This window comes from Chiloscyllium plagiosum, unplaced genomic scaffold (assembly GCF_037043375.1).
Source record: "Chiloscyllium plagiosum isolate Xiang-an unplaced genomic scaffold, Cpla_swu_hap1 HiC_scaffold_11, whole genome shotgun sequence".
Lineage (NCBI taxonomy): Eukaryota > Metazoa > Chordata > Chondrichthyes > Orectolobiformes > Hemiscylliidae > Chiloscyllium > Chiloscyllium plagiosum.
This window is the reverse complement of record NW_028270149.1, coordinates 18,971,590-18,989,175: the sequence shown is the minus strand read 5'-3', so window position 1 is coordinate 18,989,175 and position 17,586 is coordinate 18,971,590. Positions and strand designations below refer to the sequence as shown.

General features: G+C 41.7%; 1 protein-coding gene across 4 annotated transcripts in view; it reads left to right on the top strand.

The window, feature by feature from the left end:
• septin6 (septin 6) overlaps positions 1-17,586 on the top strand; it is an 82,527-nt gene that overhangs the window by 33,301 nt on the left and 31,640 nt on the right. For all 4 annotated transcript variants that reach the window (XM_043705086.2, XM_043705084.2, XM_043705087.2 and 1 more), the window contains exon 3: positions 13,257-13,452. In XM_043705086.2, the coding sequence (XP_043561021.1) occupies positions 13,257-13,452 (196 nt within the window). The remainder of the gene's footprint in view (positions 1-13,256; positions 13,453-17,586) is intronic.

Genomic DNA, 17,586 nt, shown 5'->3' with positions numbered 1-17,586 from the left:
TAGGCCATTCTGCTCTTCGAGCATGCACCACCATTCATTATGATCATGGCTGATCATCCTCAATCATATCCTGTTCCTGCCTTATTTCCATAACCCTTGATTCCACTATCCTTGAGAGCTCTATCCAACTCTTTCTTAAATGAATCCAGAGACTGGGCCTCCACTGCCCTCTGGGGCAGAGCATTCCACGCACCCACCACTCTCTGGGTGAAGACGTTTCTCCTCCTCTCTGTCCTAAATGGCCTACCCCTTATTTTTAAGATGTGTCCTCTGGTTCGGGACTCGCCCATCAGTGGAAACATGTTTCCTGCCTCCAGAGTGTCCAATCCTTTAATAATCTTATACGTCTCAATCAGATTGAAGGTAGTGTACTAGTATGAAGAGACAATTAACTAATAGTAATCAGAGTTGTGATAAGGGATGCATTTTCAGGATGGCAACCTCTAACTCTTGGTGTGCTTTAGGTATCAGTGCTAGGGTAACATCTCTTGACAATTAGTTACTTGGATGAGGAATGTGCTATTGCAACTTTATGGATGACGAAAATAGATAAAATCTGCAGACAGATATAGACAGATTCAGTGGGCAAATATTTGGCAGGTGGTAAAATATAATGTGGGTAAATGTAAGGTTATGCACTTTGGCAGAAGAATAGAGGAGCTGAATATTATTTAAATAGGGAAAAGTTACAGAAAGCTACAGAAAACTGGGTCTTAGGAGTCTTCAAAGACCCCTCCCCTTCCACTAATACCCCCTTTCAACCTCTCCCGTTAGGCAGAAGCTTGAACACACACCAACAGTTCAAGAGCAGCTTCTTCCCTGCTGTTATCAGACTGTGAATGAATCTCTCTATTTCAATCTAATATTGACCTTGTTTTTGGTCATCTCTTGTGCAGCTGTATTCTTGTATGCCTTGCTCTATCTAAACACCATATGATCTGTATGTCCTTGTTTAGTATAATCTGCCTTGCAAAACAGAAGTTTTCACTGTATTTAGGTACATGTGACAACAATAAATCAATCAAATAAGGAAACATAATTCCTGTAGTCATTGAAATACAAAAAAAAAAGAGCGTGGCTCAGTGAAAAGCACAAGCATCCTAGAGCACTTGGCAGGGTAGGTGCAGCAAGGTTGTTTCCCCCTTGTGGGAGTATCTGTAACCAGAGGGCATTATTTCAGAATGAAGAGAAAGCCATTTTAAGACAGACGTGGAGGAATTTCTTTAAGGCTGTGAATCTGTGTAATTCTTTACCACAGTGGTATAATGAGGCTGGGTCATTAAATATATTCAAGGCTAAAATAGATTTTTGATTACTAAGGGTTATTACTAAAGGTAGGAATGTGAGATTAGGATTATCAAATCAGCCATGAAATCTGTACTATTTGCAAAACAAAAGTTTCATTGTATTTAGGTACGTGTGACAACAATAAATCAAATCAAATGAGGAAACATAATTCCTGTAGTCATTGAAATACAAAAAAAAGCTTAAAAAAAAAGTACGTCCACATCCACGTAATCCTGGTTTCATGTTTGAGTTAATTGCCACCAATTCTAAGAAATTAGGAAAATATGTGCGTATTACATGCCTTGTGCTCAACTTCCTAGAAATTGTGAGGGATATTTATGAGAGGCAGAGTATTAGGGCTGAGAATTGATCTTCATTATTAAGAAATTAATGCAATTCAGTATTTGTAAATGTTCTTTTACCTTGACCTTCAAGTGAATCCTTGAGTTCACTTTCTCTCATCCCTCTTCTTAATGCATCCTGTGCTCAGAGCTTAGAGAGGCTGTTTTGGATTTTGTTGTGACAAATCAATTGTGGCCTGTGATTCACTGCCAGATCTAATAGATGTGTCTCCAACACAAATTTATGTATTATTTATATGTTGAGCGTGTGCTAATAACATTATGTTGTGACCACATTGTATGCATTATGTTTACCAATGCTGGAGCACCATTGGGATTGATAGAACGGTGTTTCAGATCTAAAACTAATAAGTTTTTTCACCAAATCTGACTTAGAGGATTTTTTTATTTTTGAAATGTACTTCATTTTGGCAGGTGTTCAAGTCCTATTTTCATCCACTTCTTCTCCAGTAAAATAAGGGTATACAAGCTGAAACATTATGATTTGAGAAATTTAAGATACACTGTATTTCTGTGTGTGTGCTGGCTAATTCCAAGCTAATTTTATCATAAACCCAATTTTCAGAAATTTGTCAGGTGACCAGCACCATTCTCTCTCCTGATTTGTAGGTGAGACTATGAAAAACTTAAGGCTTTTAAATAGCTCTGTACACTGCAGCAACTCTGTGGTGAATACATAATGTGTGTGCTTCTGTGAACAAAATCCTTGACAAAATACTCCTCCATCTCCATTCAGGTACCAAGTTATCTTCATCAGATGTCACTACTACTCAATCAGGCTCTCAAATGGTCTGCAATGAGGCATTGCTGGGTAACCCATTGAAAATCAGACACAGCTAATCTGTCCAGTAAGAACTCAATTTTGAGCCTTGGGTGAAAAATGAATTTTATTTTGTTTTGACATTATTTTTCACTTTTGTAAATGTTTGAGTTTTGGTCCAACACAGTTGGATAAAAGCTGCAGTGCTCTGTTGTGAATAGAGGTCTGGGAAATAAATGGAGGGCTCACTGATGACTAACCACAGGCTTTCATTCACTAAAGGATCCTAATACATGAACTCTTCCATACCAGCTAGCCAACTAATACCAGTTGAAAGCAAAGAACTGCCGATTCTGAAGGTATGAAGTAAAGAGAGTTCTGGGGAAACTCTGGTTTGTCAACATTTATGGAGAGAGAAAGAGTTAATGTTTCAAGTCCACTCTGACTGTCCTTCAGAGCTAGTGTAGAATGAGATGAATCTGGGACCAGGTCAGAGTTGAGAGGACATATGGCACTGAATGTGGATCTCCTGATACGCAATGAGTAGCTGTCTGAGGAGCATTATTTGGCTCAGGTACCTGCAATCCTGTGTTTATGTGAAACATGAAGGATGAAATTTCAGTTGGAATCTACACAGGGTAAGTCAGAGGAAGAAGATAGGACTGTGGAAGTGAGTTTTGGTAAACACTTCATCAAATGCTAGGAGGGGAATAGAAAGCAATGAACATGAACAAGCCTGAGGATTCAAACAACAGTCCCATCAGAAAAGCAGAACCTCTTCATGATGGGTGGGCATAGCTGGAAGAGAAGTGGCAGTGAATTAAACACTTCAATATAAGTGAAGTACTGTTGATGCTGGAGAACTGAATAGAAAAAAAGATAATACTGGAGAGATTTAGTAGGACAGGCAACCTCAGTCGAGAGGGAAAAAAAGAGTTAGTACTTCAAGTCAAATATGACTTGCTCAGAATTGAAGATCTGGAGTTTTGAAGATCCAGTAGATGGTACCAGATGATCTGAATTTCTCCACTTTTGGATTTTATGAAAGACCACCAGTGATGGCTTAAATGATTACAGAAATTTCTGAAAAATACAGCAGCTGCTTTTTTTAAAAGAAAAGATTAATTTTTGGGGACTTTATAATTGTGGGTTGGTGTATGTCACCAATTTGAAGGATACCTAAAGCTCTAACCTGCCTTTCTATTTTAAGTGCTGACTTTGTATTTCCAGCACTTTTAAAAATTTTCCTGCTTTTTATCTCAGACTTTTTAAGTATTTGCAGATATCTTTTCCTCTTCTCAGTAGTAGCCTTTTCCCTAGAGATTTTGTCAAATTTGTTTTAATCCATTTTCTATTTAATTTGTCAGATGCTCAGGTATTTTAGTGAACATTTTATTATGAGATTCCATGTGCACTGTATGAAGGGGTGCGGAAACCCAGTTTGTAACATAATTAAAGATTGCACTGCTCTTCCCACAGTGGTTTATTCTGTTCAGAGTTGTCTAAAGATCACCTAATTTTAGCTTGCTTGTGATCTGTAGCTCCATTATAAACTTTCCACAGAACTTTGGCTCGCAAACAAAAACCATTCAGTCTTGTTTTTGTGAGCAACTAATTTCTGTGGAAAGATTTCCACCATATGTTTCACTGAGGAGAAATCCCTCCAGATATACTTGGTATGTCACGCAGCCACAAAAGAAAAAAGATTCATTAAAAGGAAGTTGCTATTTTGATCCAAATATCAACAGTGAATTTTGGCCAAAAGACACTTATCTGTGTCTAGCACTTGTCTTTGCTGCCTTTTGCAAGTCAAATCACAGAAAGCAAAAGTAATAGCTTTCCTTTCTCCATTCCCAGGTTTCCTGATGTCTTGTTGGGGTCGTGGGGCCAGGAAAGACATGGTCAGTGGGAGAAGTTAATGTTGAGTTGATAGATGGTGGCAATGTAGCCTGGTATTGGACTCAGCCATGCAGATTAATTTGTCCTGGCTTTTGTCCAGTTACCTTGTGAGCTACAGTATTTAAATTGGAGTCAGTTCCCAGCAAGAGTCGTGGCTCTGGGGAAGACGGAGAGAGCGTGCAGGTAAAGAAAGAAATGTACCACCCAGAGACCAGGTAAAATTGCCTCCGATCTCCCCGTATCCTTTCTCGACCCTCTGTCATACGTCAGCACATTCCATACTGTCACGTAAAACAGCTGGTGTTTAAGAGGACAGGTGGAAGTTTGGCCTTTGTTGCAAAAGGGTGGGGGGGTTATTTTATTACTCCACAAAAGTAGGGAATCTTGCTACAACTTTTTGTTTATGGTCATACATGCGATTTGAGTGTTGCTGGCTAGTCCAGCATTTATTGCCTTGCCTTAATTGCTCTAACTTCATTTTCAAGGGCCATTAAAATTCAGCCATGTTGTAGTTGAGGGACATTGCTGAGGATGTGCTTGGTGCACTGTGTACTGTTTCAGTCTCCTTACTTAAAGAAGATATACTTGCATTGGAAGTAATTCAAGCAAGTTCATTCCTCAGTTGAAAGGTTTGCCTTATAAGGTGAAGTTGAAAAGTTTTGCCCTTGTCTCATGGGAGTTTAGGGGAACAATGATGTTGTTGAAGTGCACCCCCCTCTGAGAGGGCATGACAAGATTGATGTTGAGAAAATTATTCCACTTCAAAGGAATCTAGAGTTGGGAGGCACAGTTTAAAAGTAAAGGTTCTCCCAATAAAAATGGAGGTGATGAAGAATTTCTCCTCTCAGGTCATTAACTATTGGAATTCTCTTCTACAGAGAGCAGTGTAGGCTGGATCATTGAATATGAGTTGGGTTTTTGATGTACAAGGGAATCCTGGTTCTGAAAACAAACCGGAAAGCTAAGTTAATGCCGCAGTCAGATCAGTCAAGATCTCAGTTTGGTAGGGGTTCAGGTCCGATGGGTTGAATGGCCTACACCTGCCGTGAGAGAGAGAGAGAGAGAGAGACGGACGGACAAAAAGGAATTAACTTGCTGAAATTATCTTTCTTTCCCTGTTGCTTTTTAAATTGTGTTCTTGATATCAACATGGCACTTGTATTATACTGTGGTTGTGAACTACACCCTGGGGTGCATTTACTTAATGAGTTCCTGTTATAGAAACAATTCCTATTGGTCCCAAGCTTTATTCACTCATGGGAAGTGAGCGTCACTGGTTGGCCAGTAATTTGTTTTCTCTCTCCACTCTGGAGGCTTCCTGCCTCTATTCCTGATGAAGGGCTTTTGCCTGAAATGTTGATTTTCCTGCTCCTCGGATGCTGCCTGACCTGCTGTGCTTTTCCAGCACCCCTCTAGCCTAAACTCTGGTTTCCAGCATCTGCAGTCCTTACTTTTGCCTAGTATTTATTGCCCATTCCTAGTTGCCCTTGAGAAGGTGGTAGTAAGCTGCCTTCTTGAATCATTGCAGTCCATGCCTTTGTAAGCTGCCATTAGGGAGGGATTTTGACCCGGCAACAGTGAAGGAATGGTGAGTGTTTGGAAGGGAACTTGCAGGTGGTGGTGTTCACATGTATCTGCTGCCCTTGTCCTTCTAGATGGCAGTGACTATTCTGTGTTTGTTGGGGGTGCATGTTATTGCAGCCTTTATTAAAGTTAAGGGCAATTAGTAACTACTGACACTGGCAGTCACATTTCTTTGTCACTTGTTGCAATTCCCAAGTTGTCAGGTATGGATATAAGTAAGATACAAAAAGATTTAATAGTGTGGGCACATGCCAAACATATGCTTGGGATTCCAAAATGAATAAAATTGTAGAGAGATTTAGTTCATGTTTTCTGTTTGGATGCTGCTTTTACATTGCATGCAATTTAAAATTGAGTGGTTCTGGCAAGAGTCGATATAGGAAAAAACATGTTCTGACTGGAGGAAGGATCGAGAATAAGAGTACACTTTTAAAATAGTTGGCAAAAGAAGGGATGGTGGTTTTGCACTGTCTGAGAGTCTGACTAGATTAGATTACTTAGTGTGGAAACAGACTCTTCGACCCAACAAGTCCACACCAATCCTCCGAAGAGCAACCCACCCAAACCCATTCCCCTACACCTAACACTAGGGGCAATTTAACATGCCAATTCACCTAACCTGCACACTTTTGTGGGAGGAAACCCACGCGCACACGGGGAGAATGTGCAAACTCCACACCAGTTGCCTGAGGCGGGAATTGAACCCGGGTCTCTGGCGCGGTGCTAACCACTGTGCCACCATACCATCTGGTGGAGACAGCTTCAAATAAAGCTTTCAGGAAGGAATTGGAATGTTGTCTGTAAAGCAAGAGTGTGCAGGGCTCGAATAGGAGGCCAAAAGTGACACTAGACAACTGGTCCTTCAGAGTGCCAGCGCATTTGTAATTGGCTGAAAGGTCATTCCCCTTGTGACTAGCTCCTCCTAAAAGAGAGCCCAAACACAAGAGACACCTCTGGTTTGGGCAAGGGTTTTCTGGTACATTTTGACTTTAGCCCTCCCTGTAGTTTAAATTCTCCTGCTGTTCTATTAGTCATAATGAGATTTGCTGAAAGAGATATTCTTAATGTACTGGCTTTTTAAATGCTGGGTACATCTGAACGGTTACTGCCACTGCAATTTGTACTTGCACATCCTCCTTAACCTGATCACTAGCAAAGCTTCAGAACATCAGTTGGATTATTTTTGCATATAGAGTCGTAGAGATGTACAGCATGTAACAGACCCTTCGGTCCAACCCGTCCATGCCAACCAGATGTCCCAACCCAATCTAGTCCCACCTGCCAGCACCCGGCCTATATCCCTCCAAACCCTTCCTATTCATATACCCATCCAAATGCCTTTTAAATGTTGCAATTGTACCAGCCTCCACCACATCCTCTGGCAGCTCATTCCATACATGTACCACCCTCTGCGTGAAAAAGTTGCCCCGTCGGTCTCTTTTATATCTTTCCCCTCTCTCTCTAAACCTATGCCCTCTAGTTGTGGACTCCCCGATCCCAGGGAAAAGACTTTGCCTATTTATCCTATCCATGCCCCTCATAATTTTGTAAACCTCTATAAGGTCACCCCTCAGCCTCCAACGCTCCAGGGAAAACAGGCCCAGCCTGTTCAGCCTCTCCCAATAGCTCAAATCCTCCAACCCTGGCAACATCCTTGTAAATCTTTTCTGAACCCTTTCAAGTTTCACAACATCTTTCCGATAGGAAGGAGACCAGAATTGCAAGCAATATTCCAACAGTGGCCTAACCAATGTCCTGTACAGCCACAACATGACCTCCCAACTCCTGTACTCAATACTCTGACCAATAAAGGAAAGCATACCAAACGCCACCTTCACTATCCTATCTACCTGCGACTCCACTTTCAAGGAGCTATGAACCTGCACTCCAAGGTCTCTTTGCTCAGCAACACTCCCTAGGAACTTACCATTAAGTGTATAAGTCCTGCTAAGATTTGCTTTCCCAAAATGCAGCACCTCGCATTTATCTGAATTAAACTCCATCTGCCACTTCTCAGCCCATTGGCCCATCTGGTCCAGATCCTATTGTAATCTGAGATAGCCCTCTTTGCTGTCCACTACACCTCCAATTTTGGTGTCATCTGCAAACTTACCAACTGTACCTCTTATGCTTGCATCCAAATCATTTATGTCAATGACAAAAAGTAGTAGACCCAGCACCGATTCTTGTGGCACTCCACTGGTCACAGGCCTCCAGTCTGAAAAATAACCGTCCACCACCACCCTCTGTCTTCTACCTTTGAGCCAGTTCTGTATCCAAATGGCTAGTTCTCCCTTTCTTCCATGAGATCTAACCTTGCTAATCAGTCTCCCATGGGGGACCTTGTCGAATGCCTAACTGAAGTCCATATAGATCACATCCACTGCTCTGCCCTCATCAATCCTCTTTGTTACTTCTTCAAAAAACTCAATCAAATTTGTGAGACATGATTTCCCACGCACAAAGCCATGTTGACTATCCCTAATCATTCCTTGCCTTTCCAAATACATGTACATCCTGTCCCTCAGGATTCCCTCCAACAACTTGCTCACCACTGAGGTCAGGCTTACTGGTCTAAAGTTCCCTGGCTTGTCCTTACCACCCTTCTTCAACAGTGGCACCACGTTTGCTAACCTCCAGTCTTCCAGCACCTCACCTATAACTATCGATGATACAAATATCTCAACAAGAAGCCCAGCAGTCACTTCTCTAGCTTCCCACAGAGTTCTCGGGCACACCTGATCAGGTCCTGGGGATTTATCCACCTTTAACCATTTCAAGACATCCAGCACTTCCTCCTCTGTAATCTGGACATTTTGCAACATGTCACCATCTGTTTCCCTACAGTCTATATCTTCCATATCCTTTTCCACAGTAAATACTGATGCAAAATATTCATTTAGTATCTTCCCCCATTTTCTGTGGCTCCACAGAAAGGCTGCCTTGCTGATGTTTGAGGGGCCCTATTCTCTCCTTAGTTACCCTTTTGTCCTTAATATATTTGTGAAAACCCTTTGGATTCTCCTTAATTGTATTTGCCAAAGCTATCTCATGTCCCCTTTTTGCCCTCCTGATTTCCCTCTTAAGTATACTTCTACTGCCATTTATACTCTTTTCTAAGGATTCACTTGATCTATCCTGTCTATACCTTACATATGCTTCCTTTTTCTTAACCAAACCCTCAATTTCTTCCATCCAGCATTCCCTGTACCTACCAGCCTTTCCTTTCATCCTAACAGGAATGTACTTTCTCTGGACTCTCATTATCTCATTTCTGAAGGCTTCCCATTTTCCAGCTGTCCCTTTACCTGCGAACATCTGCCTCCAATCAGCTTTTGAAAGTTCTTGCCTAATACCGTCAAAATTGGCCTTTCTCCAATTTAGAACTTCAACTTTTAGATTTTGTCTATCCTTTTCCATCACGATTTTAAAACGAAAAGAATTATGGTCGCTGGCCCCAAAGTGCTCCCCCACTGACACCTCAGTCACCTGCCCTGCCTTATTTCCCAAGAGTAGGTCTAGTTTTGCACCTTCTCTAGTAGGTACATCCACATACTGAATCAGAAAATTATCTTGTACGCACTTAAGAAATTCCTCTCCATCTAAACCTTTAACACTATGGCAGTCCCAGACGATGTTTGGAAAGTTAAAATCCCCTACCAGAGCTACCCAATATTCTTGCAGATAGCTGAGATCTCCTTACAAGTTTTTTTCTCAAATTTCCCTCTGACTATTAGGGGGGGGGTCTATAATACAATCCCAATTAGGTGATCATCCCTTTCTTATTTTCAGTTCCATCCAAATAACTTCCCTGGATGTATTTCCAAGAATGTCCTCCCTCAGCACAGCTGTACTGCTATCCCTTATCAAAAATGCCACTCCCCCTCCACTCTTGCCTCCCTTTCTATCCTTCCTGTAGCATTTGTATCCTGGAGCATTAAGCTGCCAGTCCTGCCCATCCCTGAGCCATGTTTATGTAATTGCTATGATATCCCAGTTCCATGTTCCTAACCAAGCCCTGAGTTGATCTGCCTTCCCTGTTAGGCCCCTTGCTTTGAAATAAATGCCGTTTAATTTATTCATCCAACCTTGTCCATGCCTGCCCTGACTGTTTGGCTCGCTTCTGTTCTCAACTGTACCAGTCTCAGATTGATCTCTTTCCTCATTATCTCTCTGGGTCCCCCCCCCCCCCCCCCCCCCCCCCCCCCCCCCCACCCCCTTACTAGTTTAAATCCTCCCAAGCAGTTCTAGCAAATTTCCCTGCCAGTATATTAGTCTCCTTCCAATTTAGGTGCAATCCGTCATTCTTGTACAGGTCACTTCTACCCCAAAAGAGATTCCAATGATCCAAAAATGTGAATTCTTTTCCCATACACCAGCTCCTCAGCCATGCATTCATCTGCTCTATCCACCTATTCCTGCCCTCACTAGCTCGTAGCACTAGGTGTAATCCAGATATTACTACCCTTGAGGACCTCCTTTTTAAATTTCTGCCTAACTCTCTGTAATCTCCCTTCAGAGTCTCAACCTTTTCCCTTCCTATATCGTTGGTTCCAATGTGGACAATGACCTCTTGCTGGCCCCTCTCCCCCGTGAGAACATTCTGCACCCTCTCTGAGACGACCTTGATCCTGGTACCAGGGAAACAACACACCATTCTGCTTTTTCTCTGCTGGCCACAAAAACGTCTGTCTGTACCTCTGACTGCAGAATCCCCTAACACAGTTGATCTCTTGGAAGCCGATGTACCCATTGTTGCATTAGAGCCAGTCTCCATACCAGAAACTTGGCTGTTTGTGCTATGTTCCCCTGAGAATCCATCACCCCCTACATTTTCCAAAACAGCATACCTGTTTGAAATGGGTATAGCTTAAAACTGTGTTGCTGGAAAAGCGCAGCAGGTCAGGCAGCATCAAAGGAGCAGGAGAATCGACGTTTCGGGCATAAGCCCTCCTTCAGGAATGAAATGGGTATATCCACAAAAGACTCCTGCCCTAGGTGCCGACCTCTCTTACCCTTCCTGAAGTTAACCCATCTGTGTGACTGTATCTGAGACTTTCCTCCCTTCCTATAACTGCCATCCATCACATGCTGTTGTAAATTCCTCATCGCTTGTATCTATCTCTCCAACCGATCCACTCGATCTGAAAAGATTCGCATCCAACAGCATTTGTGGCAGATATAATCCGCAGTAACCCTTAAACTCTCTTTAAATTCCCATATGTGACAAGAAGTACATATCACTGCAAAGGCCATTTTTGCTCCTTCACAATCTACAGACCCAGAAAATAACACCGTCTTATTCCTCTACAAAACACTGCACCAGGTTAAATTAAGCGCTATGGCTTATATTTTAAGTTTAATCAAGAGATTTGTCTCCAAAAACATATAATCCAGAAAGAACCCATTGTACTCACTAATACAGCCTTTGTCTTGGACAGACTTAAAACAACAATTAACTGATCTGATTCTGTGCTGTGAACTTCGCCTAAACCGGTTCCTCCAAGATTAGTTGTGAAATTCACTGTTTGTTAATCTTGGCAGTTTGTCACTGATTTGGCTTTTGTTAAGTACTATTGAATTGCATCCATTTCACTCTCAACGCTGTACGTTGAGAACCTTTACCCTTCAGTAAATGCTGAGAAAAGGGAATAATGGAGGGGATTTTCCACAAAGTTCTTTGTCAGAATAAGGGCACAGTACATGGTAAATAGTACTTCCTTTAATTATTACTACTTTTAATTTTCATGGTAGCAAGTTTTAATGGAGATATAAGAGGAATTCTCCCTTTTCTTAGTGTTTCCATCTCACCTGGTGTTCCAAATCCTTTTGACTCAAATCCAGAACATTTTGTTTCCATTTACATACATTTGACCTGTATATTTATAGGCATCTCTTGCGGAACTGCATGTGGGTCAGTTTTGAATCTCTCAAACAAAAACCCACACTAGGGTTATAATCTGGAAACCCATGGTGTTAGGAGGAACATAATGACATTGATATGAAATAGTCTCAGTGACAGAAGGTGGAAGATGGACGCTGCTTTAGATTGGGAAGTAGTTTATAACATCGTACACTGGGTTAATTTAAATTCATTTCTCTTTTTATGAACGATCCAGACTCTGGTAGATGGTGTAAAACTTAGCAAAGCAGTACTGTAAGTAGTGACAAGAATAATTCTAGTGTTCAGGATGTTGAAATTGGCAGAAACATGGGTGATGGTGTTTACAGTTGAGAATTTTGAAATGGTGCTATCTTTGTTCAGCATGCAGGACATCTCTGACTACCTGACTAATTGTCTTTGTGATGTTGAAATTTTCGTCAATGTTCTTTCCATAACTGAATTGGCAGTGCAGAATTTTTAAGTACTGTGTTCCGTTTCCCCAGTCTGTTCTGAATATTTGTGACTCCGAGTTAAATGTAATTTTGATGCACAAAATTGCTGTGGTAAGCTCAACTGTGATCCCTTCTGTCTCTCCCTATTTCTTCCTCTTGCTTCCCCTTTCCTCCATTTCCCCTGGACCCCCTCAAAAAAAAGTGGTAAACCTGCCGAGGAAGGATACCAGAGAGTTACCTACTTTAGTACTCATCCCAGCAAAAATTAGCAGGTGGGAGAGGACAGGGGTCTTTAAATTGTGCCCATGTGCTTCTTGGCACACTCTGCCCCACCTCATGTGCACAAAATCTATTCTAATAATGAACTTGTTTGGTATCTTCAGTCAGTTTTGTTTGTGTATTAAAACGTGGCAGTGGATTTACAAATAGGTGTGTCTGCATTTCCAGTTATTTCCAATTTTAGTTGTGACTAAAACTGTCTGTGTTGAAGATTAGATTAGATAAGTGTATTAAAGGAATTGTTTTACAGGGTATGTGAATGATTAGAATTATTTGCTTGCATTGACAATTGGCACCAGCATGCCTTGGTGCAGCCACTTGCTTTGTTTCTGTGTTCTATGTTCTGCATATTTCTAGTCTCTTCAAGTACAAAGTGACAAATGGGTCATTCCACCAGCACCTTTCTCTTTGATTTATATTGCCAAATAAATGGCATTTTGCCTGCAGCTGTATGCATGCTGCTTACATCTTCTCTGTTCTTAGCAGCTGTGGCAACTTTTGTTCCTGGGTCACATCCTACTTAGCTTTAGTGGACGTACTGTTCTCTCTTTTCTGATTATTGTTGGTAATCAGTTACTTACCCAAGAAAAACAGACAAATTGTACCTCAGTTCAGCATACACCACAATTTGAATGTCATTAAGAAGTAATCTGGATCACTAGCATCTAAGGATTCGTAGTGGTTATTGACAGTATCTTGTAGTGGGCTGATTTTGCTTCTTTCACACTTTGAATGTGCCTTGATTTCAGGTGAAACTGGTCTTGGAAAGTCCACCTTAATGGACACCCTGTTCAACACCAGGTTCGAAGGTGACCCAGCAGTTCACAATCAGCCAGGAGTTCACATAAAGTCCAACAACTATGAACTACAAGAAAGTAATGTTCGCCTGAAGCTGTCCATCGTAAACAGCGTGGGATTTGGAGACCAGATTAACAAGGAAGAAAGGTCAGAGACAACTTTCACACACACTATTGTAATTTCTGTACCTTGATCTCTGCGCTGAAATGCAAGTCCCACTTTAGGACCACAATACTTAAGCTGACAGCAAGTGTAGCACAGTAGAACTGCTGAATTGACAGAAATGTGCTGCTTTTTGAATGCGAATTTAAGTGAGCACCTGTTCTGGTAGACTTAAAAAAATCAAAGGTGGTTTACATAGGACTGGTGGGAATGGCCTTGGAATGTATATTTCCCTCCCCACCCCTCTCCGCCTTCCGCAAAGACCGTTCCCTCCGTGACTACCTGGTCAGGTCCACGCCCCCCTACGACCCACCCTCCCATCCTGGCACTTTCCCCTGCCACCGCAGGAACTGTAAAACCTGTGCCCACACCTCCTCCCTCACCTCCATCCAAGGCCCTAAAGGAGCCTTCCACATCCATCAAAGTTTTACCTGCAAATCCACTAATATCATTTATTGTATCTGTTGCTCCCGATGCGGTCTCCTCTACATTGGGGAGACTGGGCGCCGCCTAGCAGAGCGCTTTAGGGAACATCTCCGAGACACTTGCACCAGATAATACAACTAGTTATGGTCAATAATTCAAAGAACTGAATGTTGATAAAATATTGAAATGGGCAAGAAAATTGTTAGCTTAAATTCCATGTCAATAAATGAGAAAGGTCATATTTTCAAAAATAGAAAAGCAATAATGATTGTTTTGGGGGGGGTGTTGAGTTCATATCCCTCCAAACCCTTCCTATTCATATACTCATCCAGATGCCTTTTAAATGCTATAATTGTACCAGCCTCCACCACTTCCTCTGGCAGCTCATTTCATACACGTACCACACTCTGCGTGAAAAAGTTGCTCCTTAGGTCTCTCTTATATCTTTCCCCTTTCACCCTAAACCTATGCCCTCTAGTTTTGGACACTCCCACACCGGGGAAAAGACCTTGACCTTATCCACGCCCCTCATGACTTTATAAACCTCTACAAGGTCACCCCTCAGCCACCAATGCTCTTTGGAAAATAGCCCCAGCTTATTCAGCCTCTTCAGATAGTTCAAACCCTCTAACCCTGGCAACATTAGTGAATATTTTCTCAGTCAGTTTGTAAATTAAAACTGCGTCATCCGATTCCACCACAACTTAATATTTTGATCCGTAAGCGAATGTGACCAGTTTTACAAATTGGCTTTGTGGTCGGCAAACAGTCGCAAAGATCAGTAATCTGCCCTACTCACACTATTCTCACTGTTGCCTTGATTAGGCAAGCTAACTAAGCATTGACTGACTGGGGTCAGTAAAGCGATTGATGTCAGGATCTCTCTCGTCTGCACATTTTGTTTTAACTTATTCAATGGAAGTGGGTATCACTGCCTGGGCCACCATTTGTTACTCGCCCCTAGTAGCCCTTGAGGAGTGGGGTAGGGGGTGAACTGATTTCTTGAACTGCTGCAGTCCATTTGCTGTAGGTAGACCCACAATGCCATTACAAAGTTCTAGGATTTTAAATCAGTAACACTGAAGGGTCAGCAATATAATTCAAAGAACTTGTTTTCATTTGTCACCTTGCATCTCTTTCAACATCTTAAAAGATTTTACAGCTCTTCAGTTGCCTTGTGGTATCATTGCTAGACGATTTATCCAGACCTGGAATCAAATCCCACTTGGCAGAACATTGAATTTGAATTCAATAAAAAAAATTGAAATGAAGAGTCCAATGACCACTACAAAACTGCTGTTCTTTACCTGAAAAACCTATTTTGGTTGACTAATATTCTTTAGGGAAAGAAACTGCCATCCTTACCTGGTATGGCCTACATGTGATTCCTGACCCACAGCAGCATGGTTGTCTCTTAACTGCCTTCTGCGCAATTAGGGATTGCCAGTAAATGCTGGCCCAGCTAACTATACCAACCTCCCTGGAGTAAATTTTTCAAAATTTTAAGTCTTCCATTTTGCATCTCAAATGTGTATCAAACCACCTCCTCATTTTCCTCAGTTCTAATGAAAACAATTTCTTTTGGGGAAAAAAAAAGTATTTCCACATGGTTGTGCTGTTCCTCCTAGGCAGTATCACAGAGAATCTGCTCTGGACTCTTTCAACTCGTCCCATAATACAAACCCAAAATCGCACAATTCAGTAATAATGGTCTTGGTGAGGTTTCACATAGGATTGCCGTTTGTAGGTTCACAGTTCCTTGAAAGTAGAGTCACAGGTGGACAGATAGAGAAAGTAGTATTCTTTACACCTTTATTGGGCAGAGTATTGAGTAGATAAGTCGGGAGGTCATGTTGGAGCTGTACATGACATTGGTAAGGCCAATTTTGGAATATTGCGTGCAATTCTGGTCTTCCTATCAGAAGGATGTTGTGAAACCTGAAAAGGGTTCAAAAAAGATTTACAAGGATGTTGCCAGGGTTGGAGGATTTGAGCTAAAGGGAGAGGCTGGGGCTGTTTTCCCTGGAGCTTCGGAGGCTATGGGGTGACCTTTATAGAGGTTTATAAAATTATAAGGGGCATGGATAGGACAATAGACAAGGTCCAGCATTTAAAAGTCATCTGGATGGGTATATAAATAGGAAGAGTTTAGAGAGATATGCTGGAAAAGTGCAGCAGGTCAGGCAGCATCCAAGGAGCAGGAGAATCGACATTTTGGGCATGAGCCCTTCTTCAGGAATCTATTCTCACCTGAAGAAGCCCTCCTGAAGAAGGGCTCATGCCCGAAACATCGATTCTCCTGCTCCTTGGATGCTGCCTGACTTGCGCTTTTCCAGCAACACATTTTCAGCTCTGATCTCCAGCATCTGCAGTCCTCACTTTTTCCTTAGAGAGATATGTGCCAAATGCTGGCAAATGGGACTAGATTTATTGAGGAAATATGGTCAGCATTGGGCACAGTCACCCTGTACTTTGCTCAAAAACTGCATGAATCCATGTAAGATTCAGTTAATTCATTTTTTTAGATTAGCACCAGTCTAAACATCATGGCACAGACAGCATGCTAATACCCAATACATTATCAGGCCTGACACCAATTGTTAAAGTTCACCTGAGAATGTAACATTTAAAAAAGGTTTTGTGATTTACATATGAAAGAAGTAAAACTATCATGGTCATTCTAACAGATGAGAGACTTAACAAACAATCAAGGTATTTTTCAATGTATAATTTCAGTTACATCACACTGTAAACTTTTGCTATAAATTCAGTGTCTTACAATCTTATACCCCACAACTACTGATGAAGGAGCAGCATTCTGAAAGCTAGTGCTTCCAATTAAACCTATTGGACCATAACCTGGTGTTGTGTGGTTTTTAACTTTGTACACCCCAGTCCAACACTGGCATTTCCAAATCATATAAATATTGACTGTGGATTACACAGACTTGTCTGGATTTGGAAGCTTCACCTTCTCAATGTCAATAGGGATGGGGCAGTAAGAGCGAGTTGAGCTAGTGATGGCCGTATCTACCCCTTTTCCAAAAGAAAAGTTCTGAAGTTCAGTGAAGTATTTAAAATATGAAGTAACACAGGAAGAATGCACCAGATTATTGCTGCAGAATTCCCAGCGAATAAAAACAATAAATACTAAATTTAGAACATCCTATAGGCTTATAGGTTTACTCAGTGTGTTAAATGTTTAAAATAATTTACCAGGTAAATACCCAAAGGAAGGTGACAATGTTAGAGCAGTTTCCAATACAATGGGGTATTATGAGAGTTGTAGAATTATACAGTACAATAGAGGCCCTTCAGCTGATTGAGTCTGTACCACACTAAATCCAAAATAGTGATACTTCCCAGCACTTGGTCCCATAACTTTGAACGTTGTGATGTTTTGAGTGCTGGAGAAGTGATCATCATTACGTCCAATGGCCTCTTCCAATCATAAGCACAGGGGCTCAGTGATTAGCGCTGCAGCCTCACAGCGCCAGGGACCTGGGTATGTGTGGAGTTTGCATATTCTCCCCCTGTTCGCACAAATTTCCTCTGGGTGCTCTGGTTTCCTCCCACAGTCCAAAGGTGTGCAGATTAGGTAACTTGGCCATGCTAAATTGCCCATAGAGTTCAGGGATGTATAGGTTAGGTGCATTAGTAGGGGGAATGTAGAATAATAGGGTCGGGGAATCG